General features: G+C 37.6%; 1 protein-coding gene across 9 annotated transcripts in view; it reads right to left on the bottom strand.

Moving 5' to 3' along the window:
• Positions 1–16,068, bottom strand: part of SVIL (supervillin) — a gene marked incomplete at its 5' end in the record, with an annotated part of 133,447 nt that overhangs the window by 10,026 nt on the left and 107,353 nt on the right. For 8 of the 9 annotated variants that reach the window (XM_084207189.1, XM_084207183.1, XM_084207181.1 and 5 more), the window contains 13 exons: positions 44–188; positions 288–463; positions 1,282–1,427; positions 1,553–1,700; positions 2,220–2,356; positions 3,121–3,276; positions 4,505–4,677; positions 4,899–5,076; positions 6,152–6,238; positions 6,321–6,404; positions 9,069–9,219; positions 14,665–14,733; positions 15,311–15,388. In XM_084207189.1, coding sequence (XP_084063315.1) covers positions 44–188; positions 288–463; positions 1,282–1,427; positions 1,553–1,700; positions 2,220–2,356; positions 3,121–3,276; positions 4,505–4,677; positions 4,899–5,076; positions 6,152–6,238; positions 6,321–6,404; positions 9,069–9,219; positions 14,665–14,733; positions 15,311–15,388 — 1,728 coding nt within the window. The remainder of the gene's footprint in view (positions 1–43; positions 189–287; positions 464–1,281; positions 1,428–1,552; positions 1,701–2,219; positions 2,357–3,120; positions 3,277–4,504; positions 4,678–4,898; positions 5,077–6,151; positions 6,239–6,320; positions 6,405–9,068; positions 9,220–14,664; positions 14,734–15,310; positions 15,389–16,068) is intronic. The other variant, XM_084207186.1, reaches the window with a different exon arrangement.

The following is a 16,068-nucleotide window of genomic DNA, read 5'->3' as shown; positions in this document are numbered from 1 at the left end:
AAGTCATCTAGTTTGAAATACCTAGCATGCTTATTATATGCACCTTCTGGTGAAGGGATTCACTAGAATTCTTCTCATTGAGTTTCTTCAGTTCTGTCCAATCAAGAAATTTTTCTTTGAACAGTATCGTCTCATTATGTTCTGTGAGTCTGCCAAATACAGCCCAGTCTGGGCGTCCTTGTCCCTTTCTGTGCAAGGGAAGAAAAGATATAGAATCAAATTAAACACTGTGAAAAGAGGGCAAGAAAACTATGTATCTGCAACGAGACCAATTTGAGTTACAATACCTGGGTATGAGGGGATTGCATTCGCCGGGATCCAGAGGATTTATATCACAATTGGAGTAGTCAAAGGTGCCATTCCACAAGTGTTTTGCCAGCTGGAATGCCACTTTTCTTTGTGCTAAAGTAACTTCTTTTCCATGCCATACATACACTTCACTGCCAAAATCAAACACCAGCACCTAAAAATCAAAACCAAACAACAAAAAAATCAACCTACAATTAGGTTGGGTGATACCCTGATCCTCCAGTTTCCTTGTGCTGAACAGAAAATCCTCCAAATATGAATTTTTGCAGTGACAGTAACAAGGACCACTGCAACGTAAGTAAGGACAGGCCAGTGGTCTGCCATTGTGATGTCCATTTTTTGAGGATGACTGGAAGCAAGTAGGGGGAATGCTGTGAGGTGCATTAGGTGGCTGAAGTCACTAGCAGATTAGAGAGTTCTTACTGCTAAAAGTCTGCTTCTGTTGCATGACTGATAGCTGTCCAGTTTCAGCAGCTTTCTCTGACATTTAGACCTATGCCTTGTCCTCCAGCCAGGGAAGGCTGACAGAACACACAATATAGGCAAAAAGGCAGTGACTTCAATACTTTCAAGAAAATGCATCATATCCTCATTTTAGAAACTTGCTCTTATTCTGACTTAGATGAGTGAAATGGTTGTTGGAAGAAGAAAAGTCAGCTAGGGATAGAAATGAAAGCAGGTTTTATTTTGTTCTGTTTTTCCAAAGTACTACTTGTTTTGCACTTCATGACTCAGGGGTAAGCCCCTGTTGACAAAAAAGATTTACACTTCCTAAAATGGTATTTTACTTTGAAGATAATGTGAACTAATTTCTCGAGACCTTGCAGCACACTCTGGACAGCAAAGTGCGCAGAAGCCTTTCAGAAACACCCAGCTTTCAGCAATCCTCTCCATGAGCATTTGCAGTTACTGCAGGTCATTACCAGTTGCATGTTCCTGCACTTACCACAGGAGCAGTTAGTGGCACAATACCTCTTTTGGTTGTAGCAGGGTACATTTTGGCACCTTTCCCCAGTAGTCATCCTCAGGAATGAGTTTATCCTCTACGAGGCGGTAAATGCAATTTGTTTCTATTATTGCGGCTTCGTACATTTCATCTTCTTCAGGACTTCCAGCAGCTTAAGGGGAAGATTGTCAAAAATAACAAAAAAATAATTAACTCCAACTATCTTTTCTAAAGAGAACCAACTCTACTATTTTATTGTGGTAGAGCATCAGATACTGTAACTATAACAATGCTTACACTGGTAATTTGTCTGTCCACCAAGGAGTTTCCAGAAGTCTTTGGCTGCGTGGGTATGGGTATTTATTCCTTCTTCTATAGTCTGTATATAAGAAGCTCTACAGCCAAGTTCCCTCTTTGTCTGAATTAAAGTTGCAAGTTCTGAAGCCTAAGAGATTAACAGTTATCTGAACAGGATTGCTTAAGTCTTTGGAATACTTGTGCAATATTCTTGCTCAGTGAGAAGGCAAATGAGATATAACACAGCAAATAGCAGAAGAAATTGTTATTATTTATTGCACTAAATAAACAGACACTAGAAAAAAATGTTACATAAATGCATTCATTCTTTCATTTGCCTTAAAGCAAGACTGATCTCAGTGGACATGGGAATGAAAAGGACATCCTGCAATTCAGATTTTTTTTTTTTTTAGTTTAGTCTGTATCCTGAGGATATCCTTTTTTCTCTTGCAGCTTCACAAACTACACTCTCCTTCACAAATGCCAGCTTTCATTCAGTGCATGACCTAAAATATATTTTCAGGAATCCTGCATATCTCCCTGTCACGGACTATCAGTTACATGCCACTTTTTGAGAGAATTGGCACTAAGGCTCAATTTTATCAGAGACATATACTGCAAAGGTTCTAAAAATAAATAATAAATAAAACCTTACAACAGTACTGACCTTTGCTTTTTCTATGACATTTGCAAACTCCCCTACCCACAAGAAACATAAATGTGGAGTTAACAACAGGAAACAGTCTCCGCTGTTCAGTGATGAGGCTCTTGGTTCAACTAATCTTGTTTGAACATGTCTTCTTCCTAAAGAGAAAACAAAGCTAATTATATTCCTTCAACTACTACTATCAAATGCCACGATCTAATTTGCTTTGAATGAAACACAAACAACCCCAGCACATTTAGCAAAATATGTGGAAACAGACTGTTTAAGAATAATTAAAAGACTACTACTGTGGAAAAAGAGTTTACTCACAGGAAACAAAATAAATGTTGTCTCCTATCAACTAATATTTCTATTATTTCCTGTTCTTGCTTTAACAACTCTGTGTCCTTCTGGAAAGAAATGAATTAAGTAAATGGCAGACAGCAGCAAAATTCCAGAACCTTTTACATTTGCTTAAGTGAAGTCATAGCGCAATTTCTGTAGGCAGGAAAAAGTTTTAAGAATTTAAGAATTTTAAGAATTTTAAGACTTTTGCTTTCTAAAACCTAGTTATTTACAGAATCAGCTATGTTACTATGCACTGTAAGGGGAAGTGGAGCAAGAACACTGTCACATCATTTCCAAATTCTATTGAGCACTGGAAGAATGGGACAGTTAAAAAATTTCCACAGGGGAGAGCCAGAATTTGTGAAATATTCTGTTTTCTCTTTGGGAAACACACACCAGTGGACTAATGCAAACCTATTTGTAAGGTTTTAATTTTTTTACACAATTACCACTGCTTTTTTTCAGGTTTTGGGATCCTGAAGATTTAGAACAAGCTAAGCACCTTAATGTGGTAGCAACTCCCACGTTACATTCAGCCTAATATTTATGGAGAGTAAAAGCAGTTCCAGCATACCTTTAATTTGCAGGAGCATTAGCTTCTTGTATGGCACAGCACTGTTGTTAGAGTTTTGCTCTGTTAGATTAACACTCCGCAGGCTAATGTTGCTGAAATTCTCTTTGCTTGCCAGGCCAGCAAGTGCTACTTCTGAGAAATTTGAATTTGTAGACACTTGTACATAAAAAGAAGTTGGAGGAAAGACAGATAGATGTAAAAATTTAAAAAATTATAATAAAAAATTGGTTGTAGCATTTAGAAAATAATTTCTGTCCATTATTTCCAGTTTTTCTTCTCCATAGCAACAGTAAAGGCAGATTAACCACTACCCCAAAAGATTTGTGGATTCTTAATTTCTAGATATCCAAGAGTACACTGTCAGTGTCAGAATTATGCTATTTGGCATGAATACCAGCTTTGCTAGATACCATCCTACCCAATGTTGTCTTAAGTACTGTGCAGATCTTCAATGCCTTTCAAGTAATTAATAATAAAAGACAGCACAGAGACAAGGCTAATTAACTGTAACTCTCTTAAAATTTGGCTGAGACAGTGTGATGCAACACCCATTTACATTTCAAAATCTTATCCATGTTTTACTGCAAACTTACAGCCCAGATTCTTGGTTACTTTTGTTTATTGCTCAACAAAAGACAAGACACTTTATGAATTTATAACTCAGGGAAATCCTTCTCATGAGATGGCAAAAAAGTATTACATATATAGTTAGTGTTTTCATCAATAAAATCAATAGTTAAAGATGATCTTTCTTTACTCAAGTGTAGTAAGGAAAACTTGTATCCCAAAATGTAAGAGTGGCTGGACAAATATTTGAATAAATTTTACAGTGATGTCTTTGCTGTCTGTCTGGTTGTCAGGAAAAAGCAAATTCACAAGAAAAACACCTTGTAAGCCCTGCCACAAAGCACTGATCCTTTATGGAAACTAATCAGAAGGAGTCAAGAAGGCTAATTCCACTTTCTGAGAGAAAATTAGGACCCAAAATTGAGGCCAGTGTATGTGAACAAAAATTCATCTACTCTTGCCAGCTCTCACACCAGCTTGACGAGGGTGGATCTGCTTTCCTTGATCTCCTGTCCTCACCCTGCACACCCTGCAGGCATCATGGCTCTCTCTCTGCACTAGGTGACTGTGCTAAAAATAAATAATTAAATCTGTGTACAGGAGGTGGCTATAGGTAGCTTTCCCTGAGGAAATCACACATGCCCTTCTCACCAGGTCTCCTATGCAGTCTACATTTCACCTTATACCTCAATCAATTTATTGCCACTCAGAGAATACGTTCCGTTCCTTCAGTTCCCTTTTTTGCATTGGGATTTTTTTTTCTTTTTTAATTACAAAGGCAATATGGTGTCTTGTACAAATCATCCTGCTAGCTTACTTTTTTCTACTTTCATTCTCTTTGACTCCATGAAGGCAACATTCAGTCTTTGTTCAGTATATTCATGAAGAATATCTTGTCTTGCTGCAAGCATTTTCAGGGGATTTCTTGAGGACTGGACTCTGCGTGTGGGCCTAACTGCACGTTTGTGCTCTGCTACAGAAGATGTCAGCCTGAAAAACAAGTAGGGTTTACAATCATCAGGTAATTTTTCCAGTCAGAATCATCTAATGACAAGAAAACAGGATCAATTCCTCAATTCAGGCAGGAGCATGATTTCAGACAAAATGGATGTGCCCAATACTAAGATACCTACAAGATGAATTAGAGCTGAACTTTTTGAGCACTGCCCTTGTGTCTGCATTCAAAACAATGGGGAAAAAGTAATCCTTACTTTGGTGCATAAGGATCAAAGATGGCATCGAAGTCCTCATCAAGGTCCAAAGGCACTGAGGAGGAAGGGAAATCCACATGGCGATAAAATTTGGAAAATGTTTCATCATCATCCAGCTTCATCACCTCTTTCACAGATCTTCCTGTAACTGTCAGCACTGTCTCTTGCATCCCAGCAACTGCAGGAAGAATACACCTCACCCAGTAAATAACCATACTAGAGTTTCTAGAAAAGGTAAACATGGCTTGTTTGGTAGTTGCCTGGGTAATTTTTTTTTTTTTTTGGCGCGATGGTAGACTTTTGGTTTTTGTTTGGGTTTTTTTGTGTTAGTTTTTTTAAGAATAATTTTTTTTGATGGTAGAGAAGTGTGTCGATAAAGAATATTAAAACAGTGTAACTGCAACTCATATGCAATAATCATTATACAAAATGGTAGGGAAATAAGGCTAAATGAAAACTTGGACACTATAAATAAGTTGCTATAGTATGATGATGTAAGCATTTTAGGGTTTTGTATATTCCATCTTGCCTCCAACTTTGTAATGCCTGCCTTTAAAAAGATCTAGAATCACAAGGGGAAAAGTCACTACGTCAGACTAGTGAGCGTGGCACAGTCATTATCCTATGCTAGTGCCTCCTATACTGAAATGTGAATACATTTGTTTATGGTATCCATTACACTACAAATTACATAAAGATGTAATAAAGATTTTTGTCTTACAAATGGAGGACAGATGTATGAGATGGAAACACCAGACAACTCTAGAAAGCTTCATAAATAGCCAACAGGCTGTACAGGGAAGCTGATGAGCTGCTACAGAGAGTCAATTTTCAAAAAAGCAGGAAAGTGAATGAATTGTGCTTGGGAGCAGCTTAGTATCCTATTTTGATTTTAACAGGACTCAGCTACATTTAAAGATGTCCCACTGTATATGGCAATATGGTTCACACTGGCTGTGTGCTCTTAGGAAATTCTGCCCTACAGAAGGACGTGTACATCCCTGTTTCCAGAGAATTAAGAAAGTTATTTAGGCATCTGTGATTTATGCTACTGTACACTTGTAATACAATTGCGAAAGGCTTTTCTTAAAAGATAGCAAAGACTGAATCACAAAAATAAAATTATCAGTAACTGCAGTCTGAGCAAAGACATATTCCATTTCTCCTACTAGATATTTTAACTAAGGGGCACTTTAATCAATTTACTAAAGTCAGAGGGTGGATATACTGCCACCCTTTGTAACTCTACCAACCTTTGTTATTCAGCCTTCCCAAGAATGACTCCAACTTGTCAAGCTTCATATCTGATTCCAACTGCATATCAGGCCTGGCTTCAATTTCTAAGCAAACCAGAAAGTGAAACCTGTTAATTGACAGGAAGTAAATAAGCCTGAACATATTTCAGCCATTTTTATTCCTTACCTTCCAAGGGCTTTGTAACTGGAGTGGTAGACTTCTGCCGGAAAGGGGATGCTGCTGGTGTTAGCGCACTCGGAGAAGCCAGGCCTGCACAGGGACACAGGACATAGGAAATGCAGCCATGACTCAGCCTGCATTGCCAACAGTGATGACAGAGAAGCTATTTGGGGAAAGCAGATGAGCCTAGCTACTTCCTACAGGCCAGCACACTTCCCCAGCCATTGTATTAGAGATGGCAGAGGGCCCTGCCTGCTCCATTAATCACCCCATTCACAAGAACAAAGCTTCATTTCCAAGTGCCTCTTAGCAAGCTAACACAAGATATAGGCTGTCTCTGGAATATATTAATTTTGCTCCTTTTCAAGGTAGCAGCAGTTCATTGGTCTACATTTTGGGCTCCAGCTGTACCACAAGCTACATTTTAAAAATATGGAAGTGTTCTGAAAAAAAAGACAAGTTTAGCAGGGAAGTCACCATGATCTTGCTAGGCACCTTCACCTCTACCATCCTCTTACTCCCTTTTTTAAATTAAAGCACATCTTTATTAATACATGATGCATCTGACTGGTGAATGCTGTCCCTGGATTTCACAGTAATTCTTAGGCCCTGTTGGGTTTTTAAGAGCACATAGAAATTGAAGTAGAAATGGAATTTATAATCTCCACCATATCAAGCACTACCCTCTCCTTTTGTTAGACTCTCCTCCGTCCTTTTCAGTAACTATCATAAAGCAATTCATTCTGGACCCAGTGGGTAAAATAAGGACAGATTCTTTAGTTTTAGTTTTCATGTGAATCTACATTGCTCTAGTAAGAGAACTGCACATAGGAGTTGTGGGTTTTATTAGGTAGAAAAGCATACTAAGGCAAAGAATTGCACCTATTAACTTTTGCTGCCTGGACTTTCAGTAAATGGAGAAACAGACATTTATACTGTTCTCTATTATCTATTTTCCACTTAGCCATAGTTTACTAATTACTGAGCCATGTAAGTTTAAGCCTCTAGTTATTTTAATCAGATTAAACCAATACTGTGCTGGGGGAACATATACTAAACATGTTTCCACTATCTTTACTGCAAGTTGTAGCAATATAATTGTCATAATCGTTAAACTCCAAGTTAAATTTGGAATATAACTAGGTAGCTTTCCCACAAGCAGTTTTTTCCCCTGCTACTAAAACACTCAAAATTCCAGCAGGTTTTAAGTCAATGGGTAAAGCCTTCTTCAAGAACACTCAAGAGGACACAGCTCTTAAGCAGCTCTACCAGCACATAATCCACAAGACTACACTGAGAACTGCTTAGGAAAGGATCACCTTCCAATTAGGACTGGATAATTTTCAGCCATAAGAAGTACATCTGTGCGCACATGCATATAACAAAGATGTTATTTTGCATTGCTTTCTCATAATCTCTTAAATTAAAAACTCATAATTATACTTTATTCTTTCAGGATATAAATCAGTACACATCTAACTAAAATCCCACTTGGTCTACTTTTATTGATTTCACTATCATTGCATTACCTTGCTTCTTCAAAAGAATCATCATAGCACCTAAAGAGATCCTTTAAAGATAATTTTTTTTCTTATCAAGAAGAGCAAATGCTCTTCTTTTCCTTCTTTTCCTTTCCAAAGACCAATCTATTTGCAAAAAAAAAAAAAAAAAAAGCAAAAACAACCCAAAACTCAAAGAGCAGGTCTGTGGACAACTAAACAGTTTTTTTAGTGACCCTCCAAAAAGGGTGACTTTTTAAAACGTGACCAACTGTCACTTCTAGCAGCAAAACTGTGTAAAATATAAGCAGCAGCTAAAATATGTTACTAACAGAAGTAATTCCTAATACTGTTTATCTGTTTGTCTGCCAACAGATTGTGGTTTAGATTGCAAGCATTTACTCCTCTTACAGGATTGCCCTTGCCCTACAATGATTTTTTTTTTCATGGTTGAAATTTAATTCAAGGTTCATTGTTGTTGTGTTTAATAACCAAGTCCTTTTAACAACCCAAAACCTAGTAGTCATTAAGCACAAAAGATCAGTTTAGGTGCCTTCTTCCCAAAGCTATCATCTTCCCAGGCATGCTGTGTGAACAGCTGCATTCCTACCATGTACAGCCTTCAGAGACTCCTGTCCACTTTGGAAGAATGATTAGATCTGGAAACAGTGACTGAATTCAAGAGTTCCCAAAAAAGTCAACATTGCTCCCTTGTCATTTCTACTCTGTGGTTTTATGCAGAACCAGGGAATCTTCAGCCAAACATAACACTTCAAGCTGTTGTCCAAGACAGCATCCATAAAACCAATACTTGTTTGCTAAATATTCCCAGTGATCCTAGGAGTGGGGGAAATGCCAGCAACAGAAACAACTCGATTTCACAACTATTCTCTAGACAGTGCAGCTGGGTTTTCAAAGGAAGAATAAGTAAAAAAGAATAATCTAACTATGTCCTGTCGGTTGTATTAGAAGGAAAACCAATACATATATCCCTGTTCAAGTGGTAGATTTCCACCAGCCAGCCAGAGTCCAGTGATAAGTGGATGGCAGTGCAACAGTGCAGAATAAAATGGATCAATACCACGCCCACAAGAAACTACAGTGAACAGCCTCATGACACAGTTATTCAGTTGAAGATAAACAGTCTTCCTCTTGCTAAATACAGATGCTGTTTCTGCATTGCTTTAGTTTGACTTTATTTTGACTAGACAGATAAGAAGTGTCTTATTTATATTGGGATCATTTCATCACTGACCTTTTTTTACCATTCGGCCAGCCACAGTGAACTGTGTGGAGTCATTGGCTGCTCCTTTACCCTTGGACTTCCAGGCTTCTTCTCGAGCTGTAATCAGGTGTTTCCTCTCCTCAATGGTCATCTGACTCTCCTGGTTATCTGCCATTCTTTGCTTTTTGGGGGAAAGAAAGAAAGAATGAGAGGTTAAAAGAAAACTGCTAGAGACACAGCTAAAGACTGGCAGAACATTTCAGCTGCCAGATGCAGAGGGAAGGGAGCAGGGAATGAGCTACTGCAGTGAAGTCACACACAGCTCAGTGACCCTGCAGTGCCTCATTGTCTTGCTGCCCCATTACACTGTGAGCACAAAGTTTTGGTCTGTGCTCTTTGACCTTTTCTTGAGACTACCAGCCAGGGCAGATGGCACTCCTCTATGCAAATCAAACTATTCGCTCTGTGCATGAAATCATTTTCCAGGCCTTGTTCTTTTGAACCACTTCCTACACAGGTGACATCAGTACTGACTATGAGAGATGTTTCCAAGTGTGCAAATCTGCAGGCGGCACAGGGAAAAACAGAGAAGTGGTGTAACTTCAGTGGGTGATTCCTAATCAGTCTCTTATAGTAACTCAGCTCCCCAGGCAGGATTAGCAGTGTCTCCAGAGGCTGCTCATTTTAGTTCTTAAGTCAGCTTGCTCTACTAAATATTTTTCCAAGGACTGATCATCTCTACCACTCCCTCTCCACCCCACCCCCCCCCCCCAGGTCACCCTTAGCTTTCCTTTCTTGCTTTAGAGGTTGGCAGCAACAGCTGGAGTGATTAGAAGCAGAAGGGGCACTATCTCAGTGCCCTTCTCACACAGACAGATTGATGATGGTACTTTAAGTAGGAAAGAAACTGAATTTACATACTCTGCTGTAGCTAGGTCAGGCCAAAGGACTGTTTCTTTAATATAGTTATCTTTAAAAACTATCAACATTTCAAGGATTACACTGCATAGAAGTCAAACATAGAAGTATTTTTAGTGCATGGGACTATCAGCTCTAGAATTACTTCCAAGTTGATGCTTTTCATCATTTTTCTTCACAACCTAGCTGCTAGAATTGAAAAAAACAAAATCTCAAACTTTAATACCACTCTAGGTCAGAGAACCACAGAAGGAAAAGGCAAAAGTATGCACCAGCTTGTGAACGTAAACATTCTTCTCTTTTCAAGATACAAAGAAGATATTGTTATTTTTTATTTTCTTAAAAATCAATCAGACTAAATAAATAAGTCATTTTATATAAAAACTATTGTGACTGTAGGGGACACTAATATAGAGACTTTGTAGCTTTCAGCATTTACCAGGATCATCAGACTTCAGCCAGAAGAATGAAGGCAAGCCAAGAAAAGATTTGTACAAGGACTAGGACCATGAGAGCCCTCCACTACTTCCCTCCAGTTCCATCTATTTCTGCAGCCTTCTGCAGTAACACCTCCTCTGCATTTATCAGGGAAGAGAGCTGGACAGCCAGACAGCAGGACTGCAAGCCATGATAATCAAGATTAAATACTCTGATTTTTCCCTAGAACTCCAAAATGTTCAAAAGAAATAACAACATACAAGTCTATTCAGTATCATTTCCTCATCTGTCAAAGCTTCTGAATGCTTTAAAGAAAAGCACTGAAGAAGTCTCCTTCATTTCTTCCAGTCTCTACCCATTCCAGTGTCAGCACAGCCACCTCTGGGATGAAAAGTTGGTAGAAAATACCACAACAATATATTAAAGGAGACCAGGGCAGGAAATTAATAAATACCTAGTGAAGCCACAAGTAAAATTTAATACACTAAACAAATATTTTAAACTAAATAAGGATGTTGACTTCCATTATGATATGAAGGAAGTGAGGGAGAGGCAGAAAGAAGTAAAAAATGTGGATATGGTTTTGGGTTTTTAACCTTACAGGAATCTTAATTTTGGATTTTATCTCCAGCAAATACCTGGAGCTTCAGAGTCTACAAAGCTACTGAAAATTCTGAAGATGCAGACCTAGAAAGTATGTGAGTTAATCACTGCACACACTAATTGCCAGAAAAATTATCAATCATTCTGGAGCTGTGTCAAAGGATAAAAGAAAACAGCTGTCAGACAGGAGAAGCAGACTTTTTTTTTTTTTTTTGGAATGGAAGAATTCAAGCTGTTCCATTGGACAAAACATCTTTGGAGTTCCCAACCAAAAAAAAAAAAAAAAAAATTCAGACTGGGTACATATGTTACACAATTTGGAGAAATTCCATACTAGATCTCTTCCTAATGCATGAAGACTCCTACTTTAATCTATTAATGAACAAATGAACAAAAAAAATATAAACTAAATAGACACCAATGTTCTGCTGAAAACCAGAAGTCTATGCCATGATTAAATAAATAATAATTTTATACAGCTAGAAAGCTAATATGAGCTAATGCAACTGTCAAAGGAAATTTCAGAAAAAATCCACCTGCTTGCTGGGAACAGTTTAGAAAGCTTTCAGAATGGCCACATGGAGCATTTGTGGAGGAATTAACTGGTCAAAGTACATTCTAATTGGGAGAACATATGTTAAAAAAGCTAAAACTCAAGAAGCTTCTAAGTCCAAATTTTATTTTTAAGTTTAAGAACCCAAATTATGATATGAAAGAAGAACCTCAAATTTGGAACTGTAAAAAAGTCAAATTAAAAATTACTATATCAAGAATAAATAAAAATAACATATAAAAATTAGGAATAAAATAGCTGCAATGCAATTTTTTTTTCATTAAAAAAATGGTTACTTTTATGAAATATTCTAATTTATTGTGTAAAATAGATGGATGTGTTCATTGATACCTTATACGAAAAAACAGGAAAAGGAGATGCCCCAAAACACAAGAACAAATTTCAAAGAAAAGCCTTTGAAAATTGGAAAATAAATAGGATAAAAGCTCAGATGTGGACAAGATTTAGGAGTAAAACTAAAGCATGTAGGAACAGGTCACACAAGCTGTTGGTTCTTCCAGACACCCACGGAAAGGCTGCTGCAAAGACAATCAATAAAGAATCAAATCACCAGCATGTAATTAATGCCATTCCACATGGCATTATGGAAAACAGGTTTAATCAAAAGGGTAAGTTTGATGAGCTCAAGTGTGATTAAATATATTAACACTGTTACCTCTGATTTCTTTAATATATTTGAGTTAATCACAGATGACATTCTGGGGCAGGTTTTTTTGAGCAATATAAAAATATCAGAGCAGCTTCCAGGCTGTAAACTGGTTAACTGACCAAACAGGGAAGAGCCATGCCGTGATCTAATTCATCCCAAATTTGACCAAAATGTTTTCATGAACATGGAAAACAAAGGATGCAGTCTCATCCCCTGAGAAGACCCTCATGATGACACCAACAAAAGAGGAGAATGATGAAGATAAAGAAGAGATAATCCAATAGATGGTTGAAAAAAAAAAGATATCAGAAAAGTCTGGTAAACCAAGCTTTTAAGAGAAATGTTATTAAAAAAACCCAAACCCAGCCAATTAGGAAGACAGAAAAAGAAGAGAGACAAAAACTCTCATGGAAGGTTGTTTGGAACAGATAATCTGTACTGGAATAACTCATTTCCATACTCCATGCTTCCACCCAGGGTGCTGACAATTTTGAAAGGTTTGAAATTTTAATTTTTTTAAATTAACATTAGATTATATCAGATAAGTATGTATTTTCAGAGAAGAAAGGGTTAAGAGTTACATTTAACACAGCAAGAATAATAACATATGAAGAATTACTTAATATTGCCAAGAATTTTCTGTAGGCTGACAGTTTAGAATGAAGACTGCGTGTTTTTCTAAAAGATCCTGTTTTTAGTCTGGGAAGGATTTACAGACTCAATGCAAGAACAGTTGGAAACAGGGATTACTTTCTCCCACAGCTTGGCTAGGTTGGATGATGATATTGGTCATTTCTAGCGCATTTCTTGAGGGTATGGCAGGCACTCCCCTGTTTATGCTAAGGAAGGGGCCACATCTAGGCAATGCTCCTACAATTTTGCAGTCCAAGAAGTGTCCCCTTTAGGTCACAAGAACTAACAGTGCATGCTGGTGTGCTGTTTGGTTTTGTTGTTTTTGTTGGTCATTTTTTAATACAAGAAATAAGATAATCCATGTTTTTCTATCAAAGACTGCCCCTACCTGGGGGAGGCCAAACCAAGAATGAACACAAGAACCCATCTGTTTTTCAAAAAGGGGTTCTATTAAAACAAATACTATAAATTACATAAAAGAAGGATTCAAAAAGTATCTATTTGTTTTTTAATACAAGTAACTTCTCTAGTGTAAGCTCTTAAAACAAAAAAGCATATGGAGAATCCAACAGTTGTTCAAATATGGTAAAAAGTGTCTGTGTTGTTTTGCTCTGCAACTTTTTATGGGCCTTCATGAAAGAGAACATGGAGGGAAAACTCTATGCAAATGTATGCCTTTCTTTGAAGAAAACAGAACACACTCGACTCATGTTTGGTGCAAATAACAAAGTGATTAACTGTGCCAGAAAAAAAACCCCAAACAAGTCTGCATGTACCTTGGCACTGTGCTAGAAGGAAGCAGCTTGTAAAGAGAGAAGGATGTAGCTTACAGAGTCAATGGAAAGATGAACACTATTTTTGCTGTTTTCCTTTTAAGACAGATAGAATGAACAGCTCATTAAAGAGCCTCCTGTCATTACTGGAGGGTTACTATTAAGTTAGAATATATTGTTCTCTTCTAGATAAATAAAGCTGGTGAACTCTATCACAACTGAAGTAAATAAGCTATATTAAATCCACAGCTTATAGGAAAGAGGTAACACTAAAACATTTCAAAATAATCCAAAATTTAATGTTTAATTAAAAAAACTCACAGTAAAAGATCATATTCAAAACCAGCTATGAAAGTGAATGTGGAAATGGTAAATATCAGTCGCCTAAATGTTTGTAATATATCCAGTAGCCTCTTCTGTATTCATCATCCCAACCCAGCAGTATCTGCTCCTTGAATTCACTGCCATAACCCATGCTGGTCAGAAAGCTCCCTGCATGCAGCACAGACTGTGGGAATGAAGAACCCAATGGATTCCTTGTAGCACAGGAACCACAAGTGTGAGCTGGGAGACAAGGGACTAGGAAATATAATATAGCAGAATTTGATTTACATAGATCTATCGAGACCTTCCAGTGAGCTCTCCTTGTTTTCTTGTGGCTTTCTGCAGCTTATTTCTTTGCCCACTTCTGCCTTTGCATTTTTTACCTCTAATCATGTGAACCAGGGACAGTTTGCTCAGATCAAGGTCTAGTACTCTACTGCTCAAAGATAACTTTGCTATGTTGCTCTGGGTGTAGGAAGTTTATATTTCTCTTTATCTATTAATTCTTCAAATTGTCTGTGATGGAATTGCAGAGGTACAGACATGATGTTGAGGAACATTTCACATGAAGCTTCTCTAACATTTACTGGAGCAGCAACAGAGCTCTGTTCCCAAGCAAACACAAATTAGGAATGTGCATCATCAATCTGAGCGTAATTTTCTGTCTCACTCCTCCCTCCAAAAATGAAATAGAAATTTTATATAGCATTTCACCTTCCATCTCCAAGGATGACGGTCATCAGAAATCAGAGAGCTTGATTCTTTCAAACTAGTACTACAGACCTTAAAGGAAGAAAGAGAGAGAAGCAGGAAGATGGGACAGTCAGAGAATAGAAGCAGGACGTGCAAGACAAAAATCCTTTACACAGGGACTAGGGAAAAGCACTATGGGAAAGTCACCTCTCAACAAAAGCAGTTTTTTTACAGTCAGTACGTTAGATGATGTTATGTCTTACATTGTACATGCACATTACTTACAAGGAGGTCAGGGTACACAGAATTTTATTCTAAAATAAATGCTGTGTAGTTCCATACTACTCCTTTTATACACCCTTTTTAGCAACTTACAAGTTTTCAGTATTATAATGAATGCAATAATGTTTTCTTCCTTTACTTTCTCACCTATACAGTCTAAAACAGATACAGAACTTTCAGAAAAGCAGCCATAAGAGAAATAGTAGCATAATATATACTGAGGAAGAGTACACAAGATAGTGGCATAACATTATGTTCCTTTAAAGCTACATTTACTGAGCTGGTTAATCAGTTAAGAGGATTATTAATTTTGTACGTTAAAAAACTGGTAAAATGTCCTTACTTGAAATTGTTGAGCATTTAAATTGTGCAGACTTTTGCTCACCTGATTAATAGGTAGAAAAGGATGAAATTTATGGAGAGCAGGTATAACAGGAGAGTAAGTAGTAGCATATACAGGTTCCTATGACAAGGACAGAAGCAGAGCAAAGGAATTAGAAAAGAACTGGACTACCAGAAATGGAAATGGGGGAGAAATAACTCCTCTTTCCCTTATTTCTTACTAAATCTTTTGATCTTCCATAAATGTTTCCACTGTCGGAAAGCAGAGATCAAAAATGCTGTCATAATACAACAGCACGTTTACCAAAGGCATTCCATGCAGGAATAATCCAAGTTGGTAACAATATCACTACAACCCAACACAGAACAAAACAGCACAGCTGGAAGATACACTTTTTGTATGCTGATAATTTTTATATGTCTCTGTTTTCATGCACCATTAAATTGATGAACCATGCCAACCACAATGTGAATAATTCTGCTGCAAGTTTAATCTGACCCTGCTAAACAGCAAATCATCTATTCTCTGGATGAAAGGAAAGAATGCTTGCTGAAACTGGGAGACTCAAAAGCCATCTGGAATGATTTGCTAAGCCCAGAGTACTCAGTGAAGGTGAGTTCATCATTCCAAACACAGCCTACAAATGAACCCTGCCCCTGAGCTGGGCTTACCCAAAGCTGATTAGACATGGCTTTATCAGCTTTAATTCTTCTCCTTTTCTGTAGGTTAAAGCAAATGGGGAACATGGCACAGTGGATGGATAAATGCAGTTTATTAGAGTGGCTCAAAATGAAGCCTAA

This window comes from Fringilla coelebs (genome assembly GCF_963513975.1).
Source record: "Fringilla coelebs genome assembly, chromosome: 1".
Lineage (NCBI taxonomy): Eukaryota > Metazoa > Chordata > Aves > Passeriformes > Fringillidae > Fringilla > Fringilla coelebs.
The sequence above is the reverse complement of the archived record's forward strand: the minus strand, read 5'-3'. Positions and strand labels throughout refer to the sequence as shown.